This window comes from Corvus cornix, chromosome 1, assembly GCF_000738735.6.
Source record: "Corvus cornix cornix isolate S_Up_H32 chromosome 1, ASM73873v5, whole genome shotgun sequence".
In the NCBI taxonomy this organism is placed as follows: domain Eukaryota; kingdom Metazoa; phylum Chordata; class Aves; order Passeriformes; family Corvidae; genus Corvus; species Corvus cornix.
The window spans coordinates 109464790-109484549 of NC_046332.1; the positions used below are offsets into that span (position 1 = coordinate 109464790).

The 19760-nt window shown below is 35.7% G+C and overlaps 1 protein-coding gene across 1 annotated transcript in view; it reads right to left on the minus strand.

Annotated features, from left to right (window-relative positions):
* Positions 1–19760, minus strand: part of CFAP47 (cilia and flagella associated protein 47) — a 278885-nt gene that overhangs the window by 198650 nt on the left and 60475 nt on the right. Inside the window, exons 27-33 of the mRNA XM_039552038.1 lie at positions 17766–17866; positions 15577–15705; positions 14592–14841; positions 13600–13806; positions 10534–10627; positions 9846–9986; positions 7155–7350 (exon numbers count right to left, since the gene is read on the minus strand). Of these exons, the coding sequence (XP_039407972.1) occupies positions 7155–7350; positions 9846–9986; positions 10534–10627; positions 13600–13806; positions 14592–14841; positions 15577–15705; positions 17766–17866 (1118 nt within the window). The remainder of the gene's footprint in view (positions 1–7154; positions 7351–9845; positions 9987–10533; positions 10628–13599; positions 13807–14591; positions 14842–15576; positions 15706–17765; positions 17867–19760) is intronic.

Consider the following 19760-nt stretch of genomic DNA (forward strand, 5'->3'; position numbering starts at 1 on the left):
TTACCCTGAGGCATGCACATTCATCTTTCTGCTCCTAAAAAATTTCCTCTAGTCTTTCACTCTCTACACAGTTTTGTTTTATTTTCACTGATTCTTATCCTAAACAATATCTTAAATTGACAAATTTCTGAGGGTTTTATGCATCACATAAGAACAGCATTACCTTACATTGGTCTCCATTTTGTTGGTCTTCAACAGAAAACTTCCACCACCAAGGTGACAAAGGCCCACCAAGCCTGTGTGGCCCCCCCAGGACCCTGAACATCCCATCAGCTGGACCAGCTCTGGAACCACAACTGCTGATGTCTTGCTTTCTCTCATTCACTTCTTTTTTCTTTTTCTTATCATCTCACCCCTTTACCCAAAACCCACTGCCACATCCTTACATAGTAGGTCAGGGACTAACATACCAACTTCCATGCCAAGTGTGTGATTTACGAGTAAAACTTGTGAGCTTTTGCAGACTCTGACTTTTGTCATTCCTTTCAATCATGAGTATTTATGACTCTTGGGTGCTCCCTTCTCCTTAAGGTAGGACCTCACATCATGGCATTTCACTTATAAATCATTTAGATTTAAAGTGCTGTGAATCACAGCAATTCGTTACAGCATTGCTGGATTCTATACTGGCTTCACAATGAATACTATAATGCCTCTGTTTTATTTAGTAAAAAAAAAGGTTAATTACTGCTCTCAAGGAAATTTATTGTTTGATACTTAATTAACAGAATCTTTGGCAAACGTCACAGTCTGAAATATGTTTTATCCTCACAAAATATCTGAAGTTGTATTACCAAATCCTCAGCTATACCACACTCAATCTATATATTTGGCAAGCACTGCAGAAGTAGCATTAATTACACAAAAATTCAGAATGCTTATGTATTCCAATTAACATACAAACACTGCCAAGTTCCTTGTTTGGCTGAAAGCAAAATTTCTGTTTAGATATCTCACAGTGCATTGCAAGTAAGGAAACAAAATTTCTTTCTAAGCATTTTTCTGATTATTTCTCTTTAGAAAATTAGGTTTTTGAGGGCCAGCATATATTTGCATACATAAACACATTCTTTTATATAAGCATACATGTCTACAAACACACATATGTATATATGTGTATGCATATATGTACACACAAACATATACAAAAATATACATAGGCCTAAGAGCTTAGGCTTCACTTCCTTTTTTTAAGATCTTCTTAACAAGTTTTCAAATATGAACCCTTTGAGTGTTTTCAATATAGAACTCCAAGGATTACCTTTCTTCACACTTTTACTTCCCTGAAGCTGCATAATGCCAGACAGTATAAATTGTACAAAACAATTTTTTATACTACTCAAAAGTCTAAAAAGTTAAATGAAACATGGAGTTCTGCTTATTTCTCAATAGCATATGGACTTTAAACTCAGAAAGTAAGCATTTTTCTCTTTTTCATTAAATAAAATTCTGATATGATCTTCTGGGGTTTTCAGCTATAGGAAACAAACGGAGTATTCAAATCAACAAAGAAAGGCAAGCAGGACTGAAAAGCCTATTTATTGGACTCCATATTTACATCTTATGATTCATTCTGATGTTCTGCTGTGCAGATCATGAAATACAACACAGAAAAATGGTTTAAAACTTTGCTAATTTATATCTCAGGAAACATTTTCCAGGATTTATCACTCAAGAACAATGTTCTCTTATTCTCCTTGTTGGAAGTCAGGCTTTTAATAATCATGATAGCAGTTCATTAGATAGTCTTTTCCTCTTCTTTAATTCAATTTTATTAAGTGTGTAAAAAGCAAGATTCATTATTTTGGAAAAGACTGTTTTGCAGTGATTCAAACTGAAAAAAATCTTATGTGAAACTACACAAGATTCTTCCCTTCCACCCTTTAAAGATAAAAAGTATTCTTTAAATCTTGTTCCTCAATTTTCTCTGATAACTATTGAATTGAGAAGCAAAAATCAGTGGACTCCCTAAATACCCTTCCTAAAAACAGGGGATAGAAAGAAAGCAGAGGACAAAGGACAGAGAAAGTAAAATTCCTGAAAACATAGGAAAGAAAAAAACATGTACTTCTTAACTGCTATGCCAGAAACAAAAATAAAAGCTCTACTGAATCAGTTTTAAAACAAGAATTCCACTTCATTCTCATACAATTTTGTGAAGATATACACACTAAAATATTTCTTCCCTCAACATTTTAACTCAGATGCCATGCTGAATTTATACCAAAATTAGAAAATATAAAAATTAAAAACAACAAAAGGCCCAAGTTAATTAACAGTGAAGTGAATAAAATGCATAAAACCTAAAACTTTCCTAATTGAAAGTAAGAGTCTTTTGAGATGCCACTATGCCTGAGATTGCCAGACAAACCTATATTGGCACTGGATTAGAATTTCTCTTCCCTCTTAAGCAGATTTTCCCAGTAAAGTGAAGATGTATCTGCTCTGGGGACAGCTCTTGAATCTCAGACATAGATTGACTTCAGGTATTGCTGATATTTACTGGCTGTCATATTCTCTAACAATTTTATATTAAATATAGAATTATCTAATCTTTCCAAAATCTTCCTGGGACACACTGAAGAAAATTCCCTATTTCCAAAAACATAATTTATCTTTTTACCATGGTAAGAGCCATAACTAATAAGGAAGAGACATACAGCTTCTGTGGAGACAATTTAATTCTCCAATCAGGAAGATTTTCTACTGTTTAGGAACTCCAGGATTTGAATTACAATATTCCAATAGTCTAGCAACATTTTAAGTGTTTTTCCTGACTCTTATTTTTTCATACTATTAGTAGTTAGTCTTTCAGAGAGAAATGTTGAAAAGAAACATGAAGATAACACTAGAAGGTAAACTGAAAATTTACTACACTCAAATAATTAATGCCTCCTCTGCTATCATTGCTATTGTCCATATAATGCCTTAAGTGGGCACTGAATCTTATATTTCATGTATAATTAAAGTCCCAGCATAAAAGACATAGCTGCATTTCACAGTTTTATGGCACTTGGACTCAAGTTTCAATATTGCTTTCCAGTTTGTGGTCAATAAGACATAGTACAAAAGCCTGCCCTTCCAAAACACATGCCAAGATGCTTTTAAAACGCATTTATTTTTCAGTAGCAGTAAGGAGAGAAGATGTGGAGACACTAAACTCCTTGCTAATGTTCTCTCTAAGCTGCTGAGATCTTAATTCTTGCAAGAGAAAAGTTCTGATGAATGGCATAGTTATCTTCCATTTTAGAAGGATTTAATAAAGATGAATATTTGAAACCTCTCTGCACTGCAGTAGCTTAGGCTTTTCTCAATGTCACATTTCACTTTAAGGGGCTTAGGTATCAGAGGAAAGACTGAGAAATGTAGCCTGGCTAGATCTTCATCTATTTAGTGGGAATTGATCACCCAACAGACTGTTTTGAGCTGAAAGCAGCAGGTCAATACATATCACTAGTCAGGGCTAAGTATCCAAAGCAGAGCATTTGGACGGTAATATACAGGCACATAAATGTTAAGCAAAAGTGAAAATTGCTCTCTGATCTGCACTGTAGTAAGAATTGAAAAAATACCGAACAAACTAATCCTTCTCTTAAAATTACTGGTATTAAGCAAATAATAACAACCAAAATGCAGAACTGAGGATGAGACTTTCAGCTGAGTTGCATGAACACGTAATATACTCAGACATTTTTCCTTATGACACTTTTCATTTCCTCTGGAAAAGCATGCTTAAATGCTTAGTTTAAAGCTAACATAAATTAAAATGTCAAATACCTGAGTATAAATGTTTAGATTAACCTTAATGTCATAAAACTTAAAGGACCAATAGTATATCAGAATATTAAATCTGCCAAGATATATAAGCTCTTCTCCTGTGTATGATCTTAAAAAACAAATTCACACTAATGACCCCTGGGGAATATTACTGGTGACAGACTCCAGCCAGACCTTGTGCCACTGACCATAACCCATTGATCCTGGCAGTTCAGCCTAATTTCAGCCATCCTCACTGGGCTCTTAACTGGCCTGGACTTCACCAGTTTGGTTATGAGGATGTTACAGCAGGATGTTCAAGGCCTTGCCCAAGCTGAGATAAACATCCATGCTCTCCCCCTGTCCACTGACCTGGCCATGTCATCATGGAAGGCAATCAGGTTGATCCAGCATGATTATCCCTCTATAAATTCATGGGGACTACTCACAAAAATGTTCCTGTACTTTGTATGTTTGGTGATGTTTGCAAAGATTATTTATTCCATCAACATCTCAATAGACAAGATGAGGGTGATTGGCTTTGTAGCTTCCTGGATTCTCTTTCAGGATGGGAATGACGTCTCTTCCAAACCTGTTCCAGACTTGCCCCCTGATTGTCCTGACCCTTCCAAGGTTAGTGAATGTGACCTTGCAATAACATTGCCCAGATCTCTCAGCCCACGGTGAACCCCATTGGGTCCATGGGTTTGTGTTTGTCCAGTGGCTCCCTAATCTGATCCTCCTCCACAAGTCTTCCTTGTTCCAGACTTTCCCTTTCATCTCAAAGGCCTGGGATTTCTCGGTGCCTAATCTTAACCAGTAAAGACCAAAGTGAAAGAAGAAGGCATTGAATCCCTCAGGTCTTTTCTCTGTTCTTTGCTGTCAGATTCTCTGCCTCATTTGGCAGAAAGAACAGCACAGTAATAGACACCAATTCATTCTGAGGCAGCAAAAGCAAGAGGAAAGTGAAGGCTAAAGCAGAGGATTCAAAAACATAGTGAGGCAGGTCATCTCTGAAACAAAACAGTGTAAGATTGTACAACTAAAAGCTTTCATAATGCAAAGGCATTACACTAAGACTACAAATTTCACAGATTTTCAGAACTTTCTCTCTTTTTTTGGATCATTAGATCTTTGCCAATGCTCATTTATGCAGTTTTAGGAGAGAAACGGAAATAGAAGCAAAAGAAAAGGGCATGATTATGTGCATACATCAGGTTATTTCTGTGTGTCCTACAGAAAAGAGAATACAGAACTCATGAACCAAAACACCTATAAAGAAGCTGATATAGAAAGGCAGTATCTGTAACTTCCCATATGCAGGAAGTATAGCTTAACTCTGCCTTTTCATTTCAATCCTGCACTTCTCTGAAAGCAGAAAAGTATAATTAAGTGAAATTGTAGGTGAGAACTGCAATTCAGAAAAATGTCCTCTGGCAGTAACCACAGAATTCATCTTCATCTGTGACCCAGAGTCAAAGCTACAACAAAGATACAGATTTGCACTAATGAATATATCAACCTAGTAAGTTATCTGTACTGACAGCACAATTCAGCAGAAGTTATTATTATTTTCTAAGAACATTAATATTGTAATTAAATTGCTGGTTTTGGGTGCCGAATTTGGGGAGCCTTTAGAACTAAATAACTTTTTTAAAACCCTTACTTTACAATTGCTGATAACTATATGATGACTTATTAAAAACAGACTCCTCATTTTTATATTATAATTCATTACATACTCTTAGGCAACTAAAATTACACTTTCAGTAATTGATTCCTTAAAATGCATCCTCAGTACATATTCTACTTGGACATCTGCAGCTTTTTTTATCTGGTAACATCCACTAGATCTGCACTTTAGGATTCAGATTCATCTCATCTTTAGAGACTGTAAATCAATTAAAAGTTTAATGTTAAATAAGATGTATTTTGACACTCAGATTCTCCCCACTGAGCTCCCACAGACCAGAACAAGGCCAGCCACACCTCAAGACCCAGGTATTACTGGAGCCTGAAACCCAGAGAACAGACAGATGGGGATGGGGAATTTATCCATGCAGCATTTACAGTGAGCCACAACCCTGGCCAGACAGAGCCATTGTCTCTGCAAGTTGTCATCTATACACAGGGGGCTCAGAAAAGCCCAGCAGAGCAGTGCTTGCAACTGCAAGGAAGCTCCACTAAAGCCAGCACAGATAAGAAAAAATAATATATTGCAAATACACCTACTTCCTGCAGGGCGTGTTATTTAGCTAGGGAGCTCCCCAAGTTAATCATAAGATCAGACCCAAACTACAAATTGACAGCTAGAAATATATTTCTATATATATTTCTATATTTCTATATGCTGTTGGATGCAGGGGGTATAGACTAACATTTCAATCTTAAAAGCAGAAGTATTCAACATATAAGTGGGCACAGAATCTTATATTTCATGTGTACAATTATAAGCCATTATAATTTGCTTCTACACAGTAAAATGAGAAAAGCAAAGGGATATTCAAAGCATATGCAAGACAGAAATTCTGCCCAAATGAGACTTATGGAAGATGATATCCAAATAGAGTATCCATAATTCAGACAGGTCAGACATTGCTTGAGGCAAAAATTACACCAGGAAATTTTTTCCATATGCGGCTTATGAGCCATTCTGGAGGTCATCCCTGCTTATTAACAGACTGGCCTTTCTTGGGGTTCACCACACATCCAAAATTACTGCTGAAAAAGGCAATGAAGTTAGGGTCAAGACGCAAAAGGCAAAAATCATGAAAGAAAACAGAAGTAATAATTACTAGTGGTTGAACAGTTTTATCAGATTTGAAGACCAGAACTGCCTAGATCAGTCTTAAATGGAAAAGGTAATTTTATCTAACCTTATTCAAGCAATTATGAGAGTCAACCTGCCCTTGCAAGCAGGACAAGATTCATAATCTGGAACCTTGGACTCTACTGCCTTCCCAAATGTCATTGAATAAAGGACATACAAAAATATTCTAAAAATTCTGAAAAGGCAGCTCTCAAACATACCCCTAGAAGTACAAATAGTAACAACTCTGTGTGTGTGTGACTATAAACAGGAAAATTAAGATAAAGTAATTAATGTTAGCACTTTCCTTAAGGGAAAGAAGAAAGTGAGAAGGTTCACATCACCCTTTATGCCTAATTAAAACCTATAACACATAGAACACAGAAGATACATCATGAACAGTGCTAATCAAAAGCCACTGATCTTGGAAAACAGAAACACAAGGAAAGGAAATACATATGGGTAGGCAATAATTTATACAAAAAAATACTTTCAGTGGCAAGTTGTCACGGTATCTCTATGTATAACTATTGCAAAAGTCTACAAAAAGAGTAATAGAAGAAAGAACATAGTGAAAGAATTATCTCACCTCTTTGACTATCTTTCCACACAATTTTTCGGTTTTTCTCATAATGTTTATTTAACCAGATGAGGATGGTTCTTTCATATCGAGAATAAATATTACTGCATAAAGGTTCTGATTTTATTCCTGGCATGTTCTGCAAGCTTTCCAAGCTTGATGGGTCAGGAACAATACGGGAAGAAACACGTGGAAGAACGAACACCTGAAATGATAAAAAGTGTTTTAAAGCGTGAACTGTAAAAATATTTTTGAGTTGACAGATAAAGAAAAAAAAAACAGTTCAAACTTGAAAGGTTTTCTAATTTAGAAAAGGTTTAGGAGATTGCACTTTAGCACCCACATAACCACTACACAGGACAGTGAAAAGCCTCAAGGGCAAGACATACAAAAAGCAGCTGAAATCACTTGGTTTGCTCAGCTTGGAGAAGGCTGAAGAGTGACCTCACCACAGTCTACAACTTCCTCATGGTGGGCAGAGGAGAGGGAGGTGCCAATCTGTTCTCCCTGATGATTAGCAATATGGACACAAGGAAATGGAATGAAGCTGCAACAGGGGAAGTTTGGATCTTAGGAGAAGGCTCTGCACTCAGTGGGTGGTCAGTCACTGGAACAGGCTCCCCGGGGAAATGGTCATGGCATCAAGTCTGTCAGAGTTCGGGGAGCATCTGGAGAATGCTCTTAGTCATATGGTTTAGTTTAGGTAGTCCTGTAAGGAGATGAGAGTTGGACTTGATGATCCTTATGGGTCCCTTCCAGCTTGAGATATTCTGTCATTTTAAATATTTTTTGTTTTCAACTTTTCTCCAAGTTTTGATGAACCCTGTGAAATCACTAGGTCATCTGTATTCCAAGAATTACTGTACATATTCTATCCAAAGCACTAATTGCTGAACTACTATTGATGTTCAGTGCAATCTACAAACATTCAAATTATATCTTTCATAACCCAGCTGTGTATTTAGGTCCAAATTACGTTTCTCCTGAAAAGATTCACATTATAGGCCTAAAATAAAATTCAGGACAAAATTTTTTTTTCTGGGCTGCAAGTGCACATGGCTGGCTCATGTCCAGCTGCTCATTCACCAGCATCTCCAAGCACTTCTCAGCAGAGCTGAGTGTGATCTGTTCATCCCCCAGCCTGGATTGATACTGACTGATATAAAACCTGATTGAACCAAGGCATTTCAAGCTACCTATTTTTTAGGGTTTCATCTCATCAGGAAAAAAAAATCAAACCCAAACAAAACATACATGGATACTATTAATTTTGGTAGGGTTTTGCTCTGTGCTAGTCTGTCATATACCTATGAATACTACAGCAAATTAAAAGAACAGCAAAGTGACTTCCTTTCTGGTCACTATGATTGCATTTTTCCACACCCATGTTCCCATGTGTTCTTAGGTCATCTGTTTCAGCCCATGTACACACACTGGTTCAGCTCTGTTCCTCTCTCAGCTATTTTCCTCCTCATTTTTTTCTAGATCAACTCTACATCTCTGGTACATACCTTCTTTAATATAATTTTTGCTATTTTTTATTACGCTTTTCCAATCAATAATCACATAATCAGAGAATAGTTGAGGTTTGAAGGCAATTCCAGAGATTGCCTGGTCCAAATCTCCTGCTACAAGATCAGTTAGACTGCTTTGCCAGGATCGTGTTCAGTTGGGTTTTGGACATCTCCAAGAACAGTATCTCCACAACCCCATCAGGCAATCTATTCTACTGTGTGACCACTCTGACAGGAAAAAGGTTTCTTAAGTTTAAAGGCATTTCCTGCATCTCAGTTCGTGCCTGGTGCCCCTTACTGTGTCATGAGGCACTACCAAGGAGTCTGGCCCTGCCCTCTTTACTACTTCCCATTAGGTATTTACACAAATTGTTTAGAGACACCCCCCTCCTCCTCTGAGCCTTCTCTTCTCCTGGCTGAACAGTCTCAGCTCTTTTGGTCTCTCTCTGTATGACAGATGCTCCAGTCTCTTAAATCACCTGTGGGACTCTTCATTGAAGTCACACTCCAGTACCTCCATGTCTGACTTGTACTGGGAAGCCCAAATATTAGCTGTATTTTTAATCTATTTTCCATCCCTTGGAACAGAAATAAAATAGTATTTCTTCTAGGCACATAAATGTTACTGATCATTTATGAGCACATTTACTTTGGAAAACACGATTTAGACACCCAAGATTCTTCTCTAGCATCAGTAAAAATAAAACTGAACAAAATTTGAGAAGTCTATACTGACCAAGTGGATCGTATTTTAAAAGGAATAGTATTATAAAAAAAATGCATAAACATTGCATTCTAATGTAAGATAATAAATACTACAGTTATACATGTAGGCAATTATGTCCAGTGAAAAGGGCTTCTAAGCAGGGTAACACAAAAGTATGACAGAGTTTTCTTTACTAGCAATATTTCTATAACATTTAATTCTACAAAAGGCAGACTGCTCTAATATAACATTTCCTAGTTTGAACATATTAACACACTTCTAAAGTTTTAAAGAAAATTTAAATATTCTCACTCTCTTTTTTTCTTCTCTGTTACAGAGAAATAAAATACTTACAGGTATTCAGTTTTAAAGATGTGTTTAGAAAAAAATAAACCTCCAATATACCACAGATCTTTTTCAAAATAAAGCTTTTGGCCATCATTTCTTCAGAAGCTGGTAGTAAATGTACCTGCAATTTACCTTGTATATCTGCAGTAGCACATCTGTCCAAGCTCGTTTGCTCATTGTCTCAAATGTGCTGTCCTCCAGAATGAAGATACGCTTGTCACTTAATTTGCCTGAGCTTCTCATACTTCCTTTCTTCACCTCAGGTGTGAAACACTACAGACAAAAGGATGGGAATTTTTTTTCCATATTCATTTTAGCAGTTTGGACAGGAAATTCACACGAGGACAATAATGAATCAATGGCATAAATGGCTGATAACATCTGCTATAGTGCAATAGTGACCAACATTAGAACAATTCGCAGTTTGCTGCTATCTCAGGAATAAGAACCATAATAAAGAATTCACAGGAGTTAAAAGAAGCAATCAGGAAACAGAGACAACACACAAAATATTTCTTTTAAAAATGGTGAAATCTGTACAATAATCTGATCTCTGCTTTAAAACATATCTGTTGGACATCAATAGCAGGTATCAATAGTATCAGAAGGAATGGAAAAAAACCAGGGGAGACCAATGTAAATGTTGGAGTAAGCTTAAATCTCTACTCAGTCTCACACATGTGCTTAGATTTATGCAACCCAAAACAGTCACCACAGTAAGAACACTCATGACCCACCACGAACTTCCATTAGTATTCAAAGGACTGAAAGTAAGCACTTGGGCTTTGTTAAAAAGAGAAAAAACACCGAACCTACCCACCTTCAGTCCAGTATTCACTTCAGCCCATATCTTATAATCTTCAGGTGCAAGCAGAAATTCTGGCATAACATGAGAAAGACATGCTCCTCGGCTTCTGAAATCATGAAGAAGGAAAAGTTAATAGGCAGGAAAGATAATTGTTTTTCAGAGAATTCCAAGTTTTTCAACTTGTTCAACCTATGTGTAATCTCCACTGTGTTCTATCTAACTGGCCTCTGGACTAGTGATCCAGCTCTCTTAATTGCTTTATACAAGCATATATATATATATATATATATTTTTTTTTTTTTTTTTAGATGACCTTCATGAATAGAAGCTCATGTTCAATTCCTATGCCTACAGCTACACACTAAAAGAACATACAACTCTGGACAGATTGGCTTCTCTATAAGCACTGCTCCTCCATAAAGGATTTATTATAACACAAAGCACCAAAAACAAATAATATCCATTTCCATGTGAAAGCCAAATGACCAGTGTTGCGTCACATCAGCAGAACTGAAACTTGCTGATATTTTTATCTGTCTGCAGTTTCATATTTACAAATGATACTGGAAGTCTTACGGGTGTAAGCAAAGGTATTTCAAAACTCTCAATGGACCTGCTATCTCTTCACAAGTTACTAATAAATGCAACAAAAAAAGTAATTGCTGTAACAAAAGGCAACTTCATTAGACTGAATACCAAAAAAGTTAATTTCCAATTGAAGAAAGACTATTCCTTATCTCAAATGACACAGTTTAAACAAATGTGCTGGAAAGAAAGCAAAACAAGGTAGAATTTTGAAGTTTATGTTTCTCAGGAGAACAGAAAAGCTTCCTGACTTTTAGGTCAGGAAGATTATCACAGCATATCCAGATTTAAATTGTTCTCTGAGTTTTTAAGATGGTTAACGTGAATAAAAATTAAATTAGCATTTCTTCTTATATAACTAGTCTTTCATCCAAATGAAATGATCATGCTTTTCCAGTACCATACAGTCCAAAATAAATTTAATTTGTACATTAAAAGTCAAATAGCACAGTTTGTAATTAGGATCATGACAAATTATTACTCTTCTCACAGAATTATATTTTTCTAGTAAGAGTACAATTTCAGTTTCCATATTTTACTTGGAAAATTATTCTTTATCTTTTCAAATTATTGAAATGTCATGTTTCATACAATTACCTAGCATATTGTTTAAAACAAAAATATTTTAATCAGGGACACAAAAACAGCATGAAGTTAGCAGTCTGGTTCTAAAACTCACCATGTCTGAAATTCCCATTTTCCACTAACCCATAGACTCTGTTCCATGAAATCTCTTTTAAACTTCAGCTCGTCCCAAATTAAAAAATTTGAAAGCTATACAGTATTAATCTTTTCAGGTGTCCTATCTTTCTTTTGACATTTTTACTTGGCAAATACATAGGAGTCGGTGTACTCTATAATTTTCATTCCAAGAAAAGCATGGAACAACGTTCCATGTCATCATAGAAAAGCTCTGTCTAACTGAATGTTCTCATAACTGGCTGCATTTTGCTACTGAGGAACACTGTCTTAAAAGAATTCTGCTTCATGCAGGTTAATATTTAACACGATGCCAGTTGTCCAAGATCAATACTGCCACACTGTTAAGGCATTTCTTCTCAAGACACAGGGCTTGCAACAACTTAGTTGTTCTGTAAAATACTCAAACTTTTCCTTTACTGCTGTGGTAATGCACCAAGGAAACCTTTTGAGTGGAAGACAATAAAACTGATACTTGGAATGTTGCTTGAAACACTGAGCACCATGCATCTGCTTTGGCAAGGGGAAAATTTGAAATACAAATTATACTTTATTTGAACTATGCTGACCAGAAAGAAGAGGTTGGTGTAAGAAAGCCAAGAACAATCTGCTGACTTTCCACAAATCACAGTGAACGTGCAGGGATAGCAGATCACAGATAAGTTACTCATATCTCAGCTGGCTGTAAACATCTTTCCATCATTATACAAAGTCATGCCAGCAATGCAAATATCACACATTTTTGTACTATGGTCTATGAACACCTGTGAGGAAATTCTAATGATCCTACAATGCACAAATAGAAAAAGTAGATCCATAAATCAGGAGCAAAAAAAGAAATCTTGTAGGATTCACACAAACTAGGAGAAGCAGAAAACTAACAGGATGTGGTAACGTCAAGCACAAAATGAGCACCAAATTAATTATAAAAGAGTTCAGATTGGAAAAGACTTCCAAGATCATCAAAATAAATACAAGCAAAGGAGTCCAGCTAGAAATGCTTTTCTATGAAAACCTGTGTTGTTTTTCTAGGATTGTTATGGATTACTACTTCATGTCTGATCATTTGACCTCAACAACCATCCTCAATGCATCTGTGTACAGAGGCACTGGACTTAGCCATGACCAACTGGCTGCTGCTTCAATTCTGCTCTGAATACATCCATGACCTAACAGCCAAAGCTCAGTAAAACTGAAGGCTTTTATTAAAATTTAGCTATTAAATAGCTTTAAAAAAATTCCCAAGAAACTACATTAGAAACACTTAAGTATTTCTTTCCAGTTCCTGTTATTCTTATCGAAAAGGGTTGGGATCCACATCCACTTACCCCAAAACTCATAATTTTAACAAACATCATTTATGCTAGTTTCAAGATTCCTAGATTCCTGGAAAATCTCAATGGGAAGACTGCACATAAGAGTCATCCAGCTCCACCAAGAGCATCAGTGGAACGGTGAGATCATAAATGAAAAGGCTGATCTGACTGTCTAGTGAGTCTGTCTAAGAAATGAGGTTGAGAGCCATCTTTTGCAATTAAGGAAGCAGAGTTCCTGTGGAATTCCTGTGTTGGATATAAACCCACCAAAGAACTTTTTGATTAATGTAAACTGCAGATAACCTTGGTAAAAATAAATGAAAGGTTATAATACATAAGTCTTATCCCACAAAAAGCATAAAGGAAACCTTACACCCACTGTATACCATTTAGTTAGAACCATGCTTGAAGTACGCTAATTTTAAAAAAAATGAAAGAAAAGATGCATTCATGGATATCTCATCATACTTGTACTTACTTAAGGAAAGAAAGCAATTCAGAATGCTGCCAGTGGAGCTGGAACATTCGTTCTACTGGATTAGTGGGCAATGACTGGCTCGCTGCAATGCCTGGTAGTGGTTCTCCATTCAGACGCAATAACATCTCATAAAAACCCTTATCTTTGTCAAGTTTTCGTATAAAATTCTTTTCTTGTGCAACGGTTAGCTGGACTACACATACATCACTAAGAGAGAAAAAGTCTTTGATATTATTCTTTTAAATGCACAAAATGAGCTACAATTACATGTATCACAATGCTAATTTAACAAACCATGAATTAAAAACAGCAGCAAGGAAGGTTGGAAAGTACAGCACTTTTTCATCTTTACAGAACTTTCAAAATAAAGTAAGAATTTTGAACTGCATGGAATATTTATTCCTTCATAAATAAAAAATCTTTCTGTCAAACATAATTTGGATTTTTATCATGTTTATAAATGTCTATGTGATTGTGTCCCAGGAGAGTGGCTTCTTCAGTATTTAGTACCAAGCTAGATAAGATCAACTAAGTGATGCCACCACAACTGATATATTTCCAGGGTGCTTGCAAGACTCTTGATTATAAAATATTCTTTCGCATCTGTTTCTCAATCTTTAGATTATGGGAGGGAAAAAGACATATTGTTAAAGCACTTACTTATGCCACCAAAGAAGGGATGAAAGCTAGAACTGTGTTCAGCCTTGGAGGAGAATCAATTTCACTTAAGAAGGTGACGTATAGTTTGAACTGCATATTTGACATACACTGCATTGAGATACGCGAGGGTATCATAGTTGAAAATATATTTTAGAAAGTTAAAACTAACACCTGGTTGGCATTTTCATATAAGCACCATACAGAAGCTACAATTTTAATAGAAAACTGTGCATTAGAATGTGTTTATATTCCTTAGATCATATCCAAGCCACTTGAGTAGGTGTTAGCACGTTATGAGAGACAGGAGTTAGCGCTAGGCAGACATGAATTACCGTCTCAGTGAATAAGGTATTGAAATGGGATTTTGTCCCTTAGACCAGCCAAAGAGCGTGAACCAAGTCTTCACTGCAGTTAGGGTCTTTTGAAAGAAGATGTACTCCTCCTTATCTTCATCAGGAAAAAATGATAATTCAAGTTTATTTCCTTTCCTATCACTTCCACTGTCAGTTTCACTCTCTTCACTTGTTTCTTCACTCTCCTCACTTCCATATTCATCACTCTCACTTTCAAAAGTGGTACTCTCTGAATGATACACACAAAAAAAATCAAGAAAGATTTCTTATTTCCCCATTTTTGTCTAGTACAAAAATATTTAACACACAATTGTTTTCAAAGAACAAAAAACTGTCACACAACAAATGATCCACTTATTTTAGGAAAAAACTATTTAAATTACATGCACACATCTTAGGAATAGAACAAATTATATACTGAAATCTAATTTCACTTTCAGGAAAAAGCATTACCCAGTCAGCAAAAAATAAATTCAGGCATGGCTTACAAAGCTACAGCCAGCAATCTTAAAAGGATCAGTCTCACACACAGTTCCAACAGACATGGCTTTGCCTGTCAGTCACTGCTAGTTCACTTTAACAGTTATTGTACAGGTACAACTCCCACTATATCTATAAGCCTTTGGACTTTACTCCCCTTTGTTAGACTTTTTCACTCCTAAATTCTGATCTGCTCATAACTCATATTATATATGTTAACAACAATATCATTGCACAAAAAGGTAGCTAAGAAAACAAACAATAATTTTCCTTATAGCACAAATAACTTAGGTGACTCCATCCTTGAAGGTGTATTTTAATACCACTGTTGCAGTTTCATTAAATGATGCAAAAATAAAATTAATTTATACCTTTGTGAATAAAAAAAAAATCATATTGGGATTTAAGAAGAAAAAAAGAATACAATGTGGAGAAAAGAGGTTCATTCTTTATAAGAGCATTGATTTTATGTGCTGTACTATGCCTGATATAGAATCTTCATAGGTTGAGCCAGTAGTTGCACCGAAACAACTTGTGGAAATACTACATGAAGGTGATGGTGATGTAAAACATGGCTGTAGAACAACTTCTCCAGTGCTGAGGTCTTTTTTGTCTGTAAAACAAGATTCAAGTTGCAGTTGAGAAAACATATTTTATTGCCTGTATTCTAACAAATTACAAATTACTGTCTACTTCTATATTTTTCTACTTCATGCTTCAATTAATCAAGTAACATTTCTTACTTGACTCACAAAAATCTCACTTTGGTCATTAAAATTTCATGCTTTTTTTTTTTTTCCATTAACTGTATATTTTACAGGATGTGTCCTTCTACTTGCTGAAAGGCACCTACAAGAACAATGTTAATTCAAGAATTCTGTCATGAACAAAATATTCTTAAGGACTTCTTGTTCACAGCTGTGTAATGAGTCTCAGCACATCATTATCAAGCTCTTTCAGACTCAACAACACATATTTTACAAATCAAACTCAAAAGTAAACTTTATCAATCTATCAGTTCTGAGGTAACAGATGTTCTGACATTCTCATGTTGGCCTACGATAGGATTAGAGGGCCCTCTGTTGTCAGTCCAAAACAAAAGAGGCACCAAGCATAGTTTCCAGGGAAGCAAACACACCACTAAGAGAAGGAAGAACTCTGTATGAGTATCTTTTAACTTTGATTGCTGGCACTGCTATTTTTATCATCTGTAGCAAGTAAAATGAGCATGGTGTCAGAGTGGAGGCAAAGACTTCCTGGGTACCTTTCAAAGACACTGTTTTATATAGATATGGTTGGGTCACATTAAACAGCATTCCACACCAACACAGTCTATACAAAACCACATAAAAAAGACTCAAGGAATTTAGGAGTAATGACTTGCATCAAAACTGACACAAACTGATGTGTGAACAATAAGCAATCAATGCAGGACAGAAATATCCCATTATTAATGGGAGATCATTTCTTATAAAACCATCAATTCATTTTTGGCTTAATCCTCAAGGGAAACATACAAAGTATCTTTGGAAAACAAGCTTGCAAAAATGGTCTATTGGTCACCAAAAAAAAAAAAAAAAAAAAATCACACATGAATAAGAGATAATACTTTTTCCCCTTCCTGTCTTCATTTAACTGCACTATGATCCCTGAATGATGTAGTACCTATACCTATCTTCTATTTGGGTGAAGAAAACCAAAACATTACTTGTCTTCTTGCTAATCCCTTTCTCAACTTTCCAAGTACAAATTCTCTTCTCTCTTAAATACTCTGAGTAACACACTTACTTTAAGTTAACATAGTCTTAGAATTCAGTCTTTGATGCTAAATCTGTCTCAGATCTAAGGACTTACTTGTTTACCTGAAAAACTTGTCTATTTCACCAAAATACATCAGATCCCATACACAGCTATAAAAAACCATAATCATTTACCCCATACTGAACCTGCTTTAAGCAGGAGGTTGGATTAGATGGCTTCTGAGGGATCCCTTCCAACCTGAATTATACAATGATCCCAATCTCTTCCCATAAGCACAGCCACGCACAAAGAGATTACAGATCACTGAGGCATCAGAGAGGGGTTCAGGAGGGAGGACACAGGCAGAGATATAGAGACAGATGCAGGCAGAGGGAAGTAGGCAGAGAGACATACTGCAGATAAAAATATTTCTGCTCTCTCACCACAGGCTTTTATTAGGCCTTAAAAGATAGCTGTGCCCTTCTCCCTTCAAGGACAGGAGTTAAAAACCCTGAAAACTATTCCCAATAGGCAAATAATGATCACATTTTAAAATAACACCATGTGGCTTCCCTTTTGCTTTCTTCAAACCATATGATCATTGTCTATCAATAGAATTCAAATTAACTGATTCTGTAATGTTTTGGCTGTTTTCTCTGCTCATACTTTAAACACTTCACGAAACATTCTGTAAGATTTAAGTTTGTTCAATATTTTTCAATAAACATTAACTAATCATTTATTTAACTTCTCTTCATTTGCAACAAGAAAACTGAAGACATTAAAAGGTTTTAAAAGTTTAATTGTAGTATTCCCCTTCAATAAATGAGGGAAAATGCTATCTTGATGATCACATTCCTGTTATCACCCTGAAAACACTGATAATACTAATGGACATAATATAATTTCAGAGATAGAGTTTTGACTGCTTACTGCTTCTCCAGATAATTTTTTGATCAGAGCAGTGCAATGCCAAGTACGGGTATAAGGTAAGAAGACAATTGTCTGCTGTTCCAGCAACCTGATATGAGAACCTGTTGAAAAAAAAATATAAAAGTTACTGTTTTCTATGGAGCAATGATAATCAAGATAGTCCAGCACAAGAAAAAAAGACAGAATAAAGGTGTCAGAACTCCTTCATTCTTTTCTAGTGGTTCAGCAGATTACACAGGTGGGACTGCACCTATCAAAATGCTGAAGTTTAGTATAGTATTTCCACTTCTTAGATTTACTATCAGCATGGGTGCATCCTCAGTCTGAAAGAGTCAGCAGAGATTTCATGAAATAAATTAACTCTGTATTTCCAAAAAGAAAAATAAAACCTACTAAAATTACAACTGACATTAATAAGTTTCCTAAAGATGTCTGCTAACTTGCTAAATAATACTTCCTAAAGCTTTTGACAAGTGAAGCTTTCTTGAAAAGCAACATGTATTTTGATGTAGCATTTACTCTACAAGACTTTACAGAAATGTCAAAATAAATATTTAAAAATAAATAGACTCAATTTAAAAACAATAAGATATTGACTGCAATTGCTGGAACATAATAGAAATTTATGTCTATGCTCCAATGTTCACTAGAGTGTCTGTACTACTTGCAGCAGCTTTATTGATGTGCAGCAATCCACCTTTTAACCCTCTTTTTGTACTTCACCTCAGTCTCTCTGAGTGTAGTCAACAAGCAAATTATTGCCATCAATGCAACCCTGGGAGCCATCTGTATTTATGCTCTTAGCTCATTGCAACTGACAGATAATTAAACTGAGCTTAGTCCTATGTTATTAAATAGTTGGGTTTGTAGTCCCCATTTACTTATTAACTACCATTAATATTAATTAATTGTTTCAACTAAACTGTCAAAAGTAAAAAGAAAAATGTATTTTAATAATTCAAACAGCATGCTAATATCCATCTTGCTTTAATATATTGAGAATTATGCATATTGAAAATATACCTTGCACACAATAAATGAATATATTTTCTAGTTCCTTTAAACAACATAAGATAAATTTCTATTTATTGTAAATTTAGATTAATATTAAAAGATAATAAAAGACCTTTTAGATTAATTTCTTTATAATATGATGTAATTAGATTTTACTGGGATTTTTTGTGGAATAACTTAAACAAGGGACACAGAACTGTTTTAAAAATACCAGAAAGTAGTTTTGTTTCCTTTTTCATACTTCTCGCTCCAAACACAACATTTTAGATATTGCTTTCAAGACAACTTTAATAAATAGAGAAAGGTTCCAAGAAAATCCATACCCATCTTTCTCACCTATTCACATGGGGATTCTAATCTGATAGTTAACAGTTATTTAAGTAAAAAATCCAGCTCTGCAATGCTTTGTTTTGCTCTTAGGAAATGTCAATCCTACTGGAACTTGGCTAGGGGCAAGGCAAGGGCTCTGACCACTTGCACCTTGCAGCATAATATTTCTTGTAGCAAACTTCATTCTTTCTGCTTTTATCCAGCAAAAACATCTCAGCAGCAGGGCATCAGCAGGACAGATGGCTGTTAGAGGTACATCTACACCTATCTATGTGCAAGAAATGTACATTTGCACGTGCTCAAAACAAGTGTCAGGGCCTATTTGTTCTACCTTTACCAAGCCATTTAAAGACATAGGGGATCAATAACTACAACACAGAAAAGTTTGCCAACTTCCAGCTCATGACTTCACTGTGATAAATGACAACTCTCAATACTCTGCAGGCACACAGGTGAGCTTCAGACAGCTGATTTAGGGGCAGGAGGGGAAGAAAGCTGTACAGAGGTTAATGAAAGACAGCTCTCAAGTTACATGAAAGTAACTCAGATGTCTGTATTATTGAACTCAGTCAGCTTCCTGATTTCTCAGTTTGAGATGAGCAACTCAGCCATCTCCATCCTAAATGCCAGTTTGGGATTTGGGGAAATCTT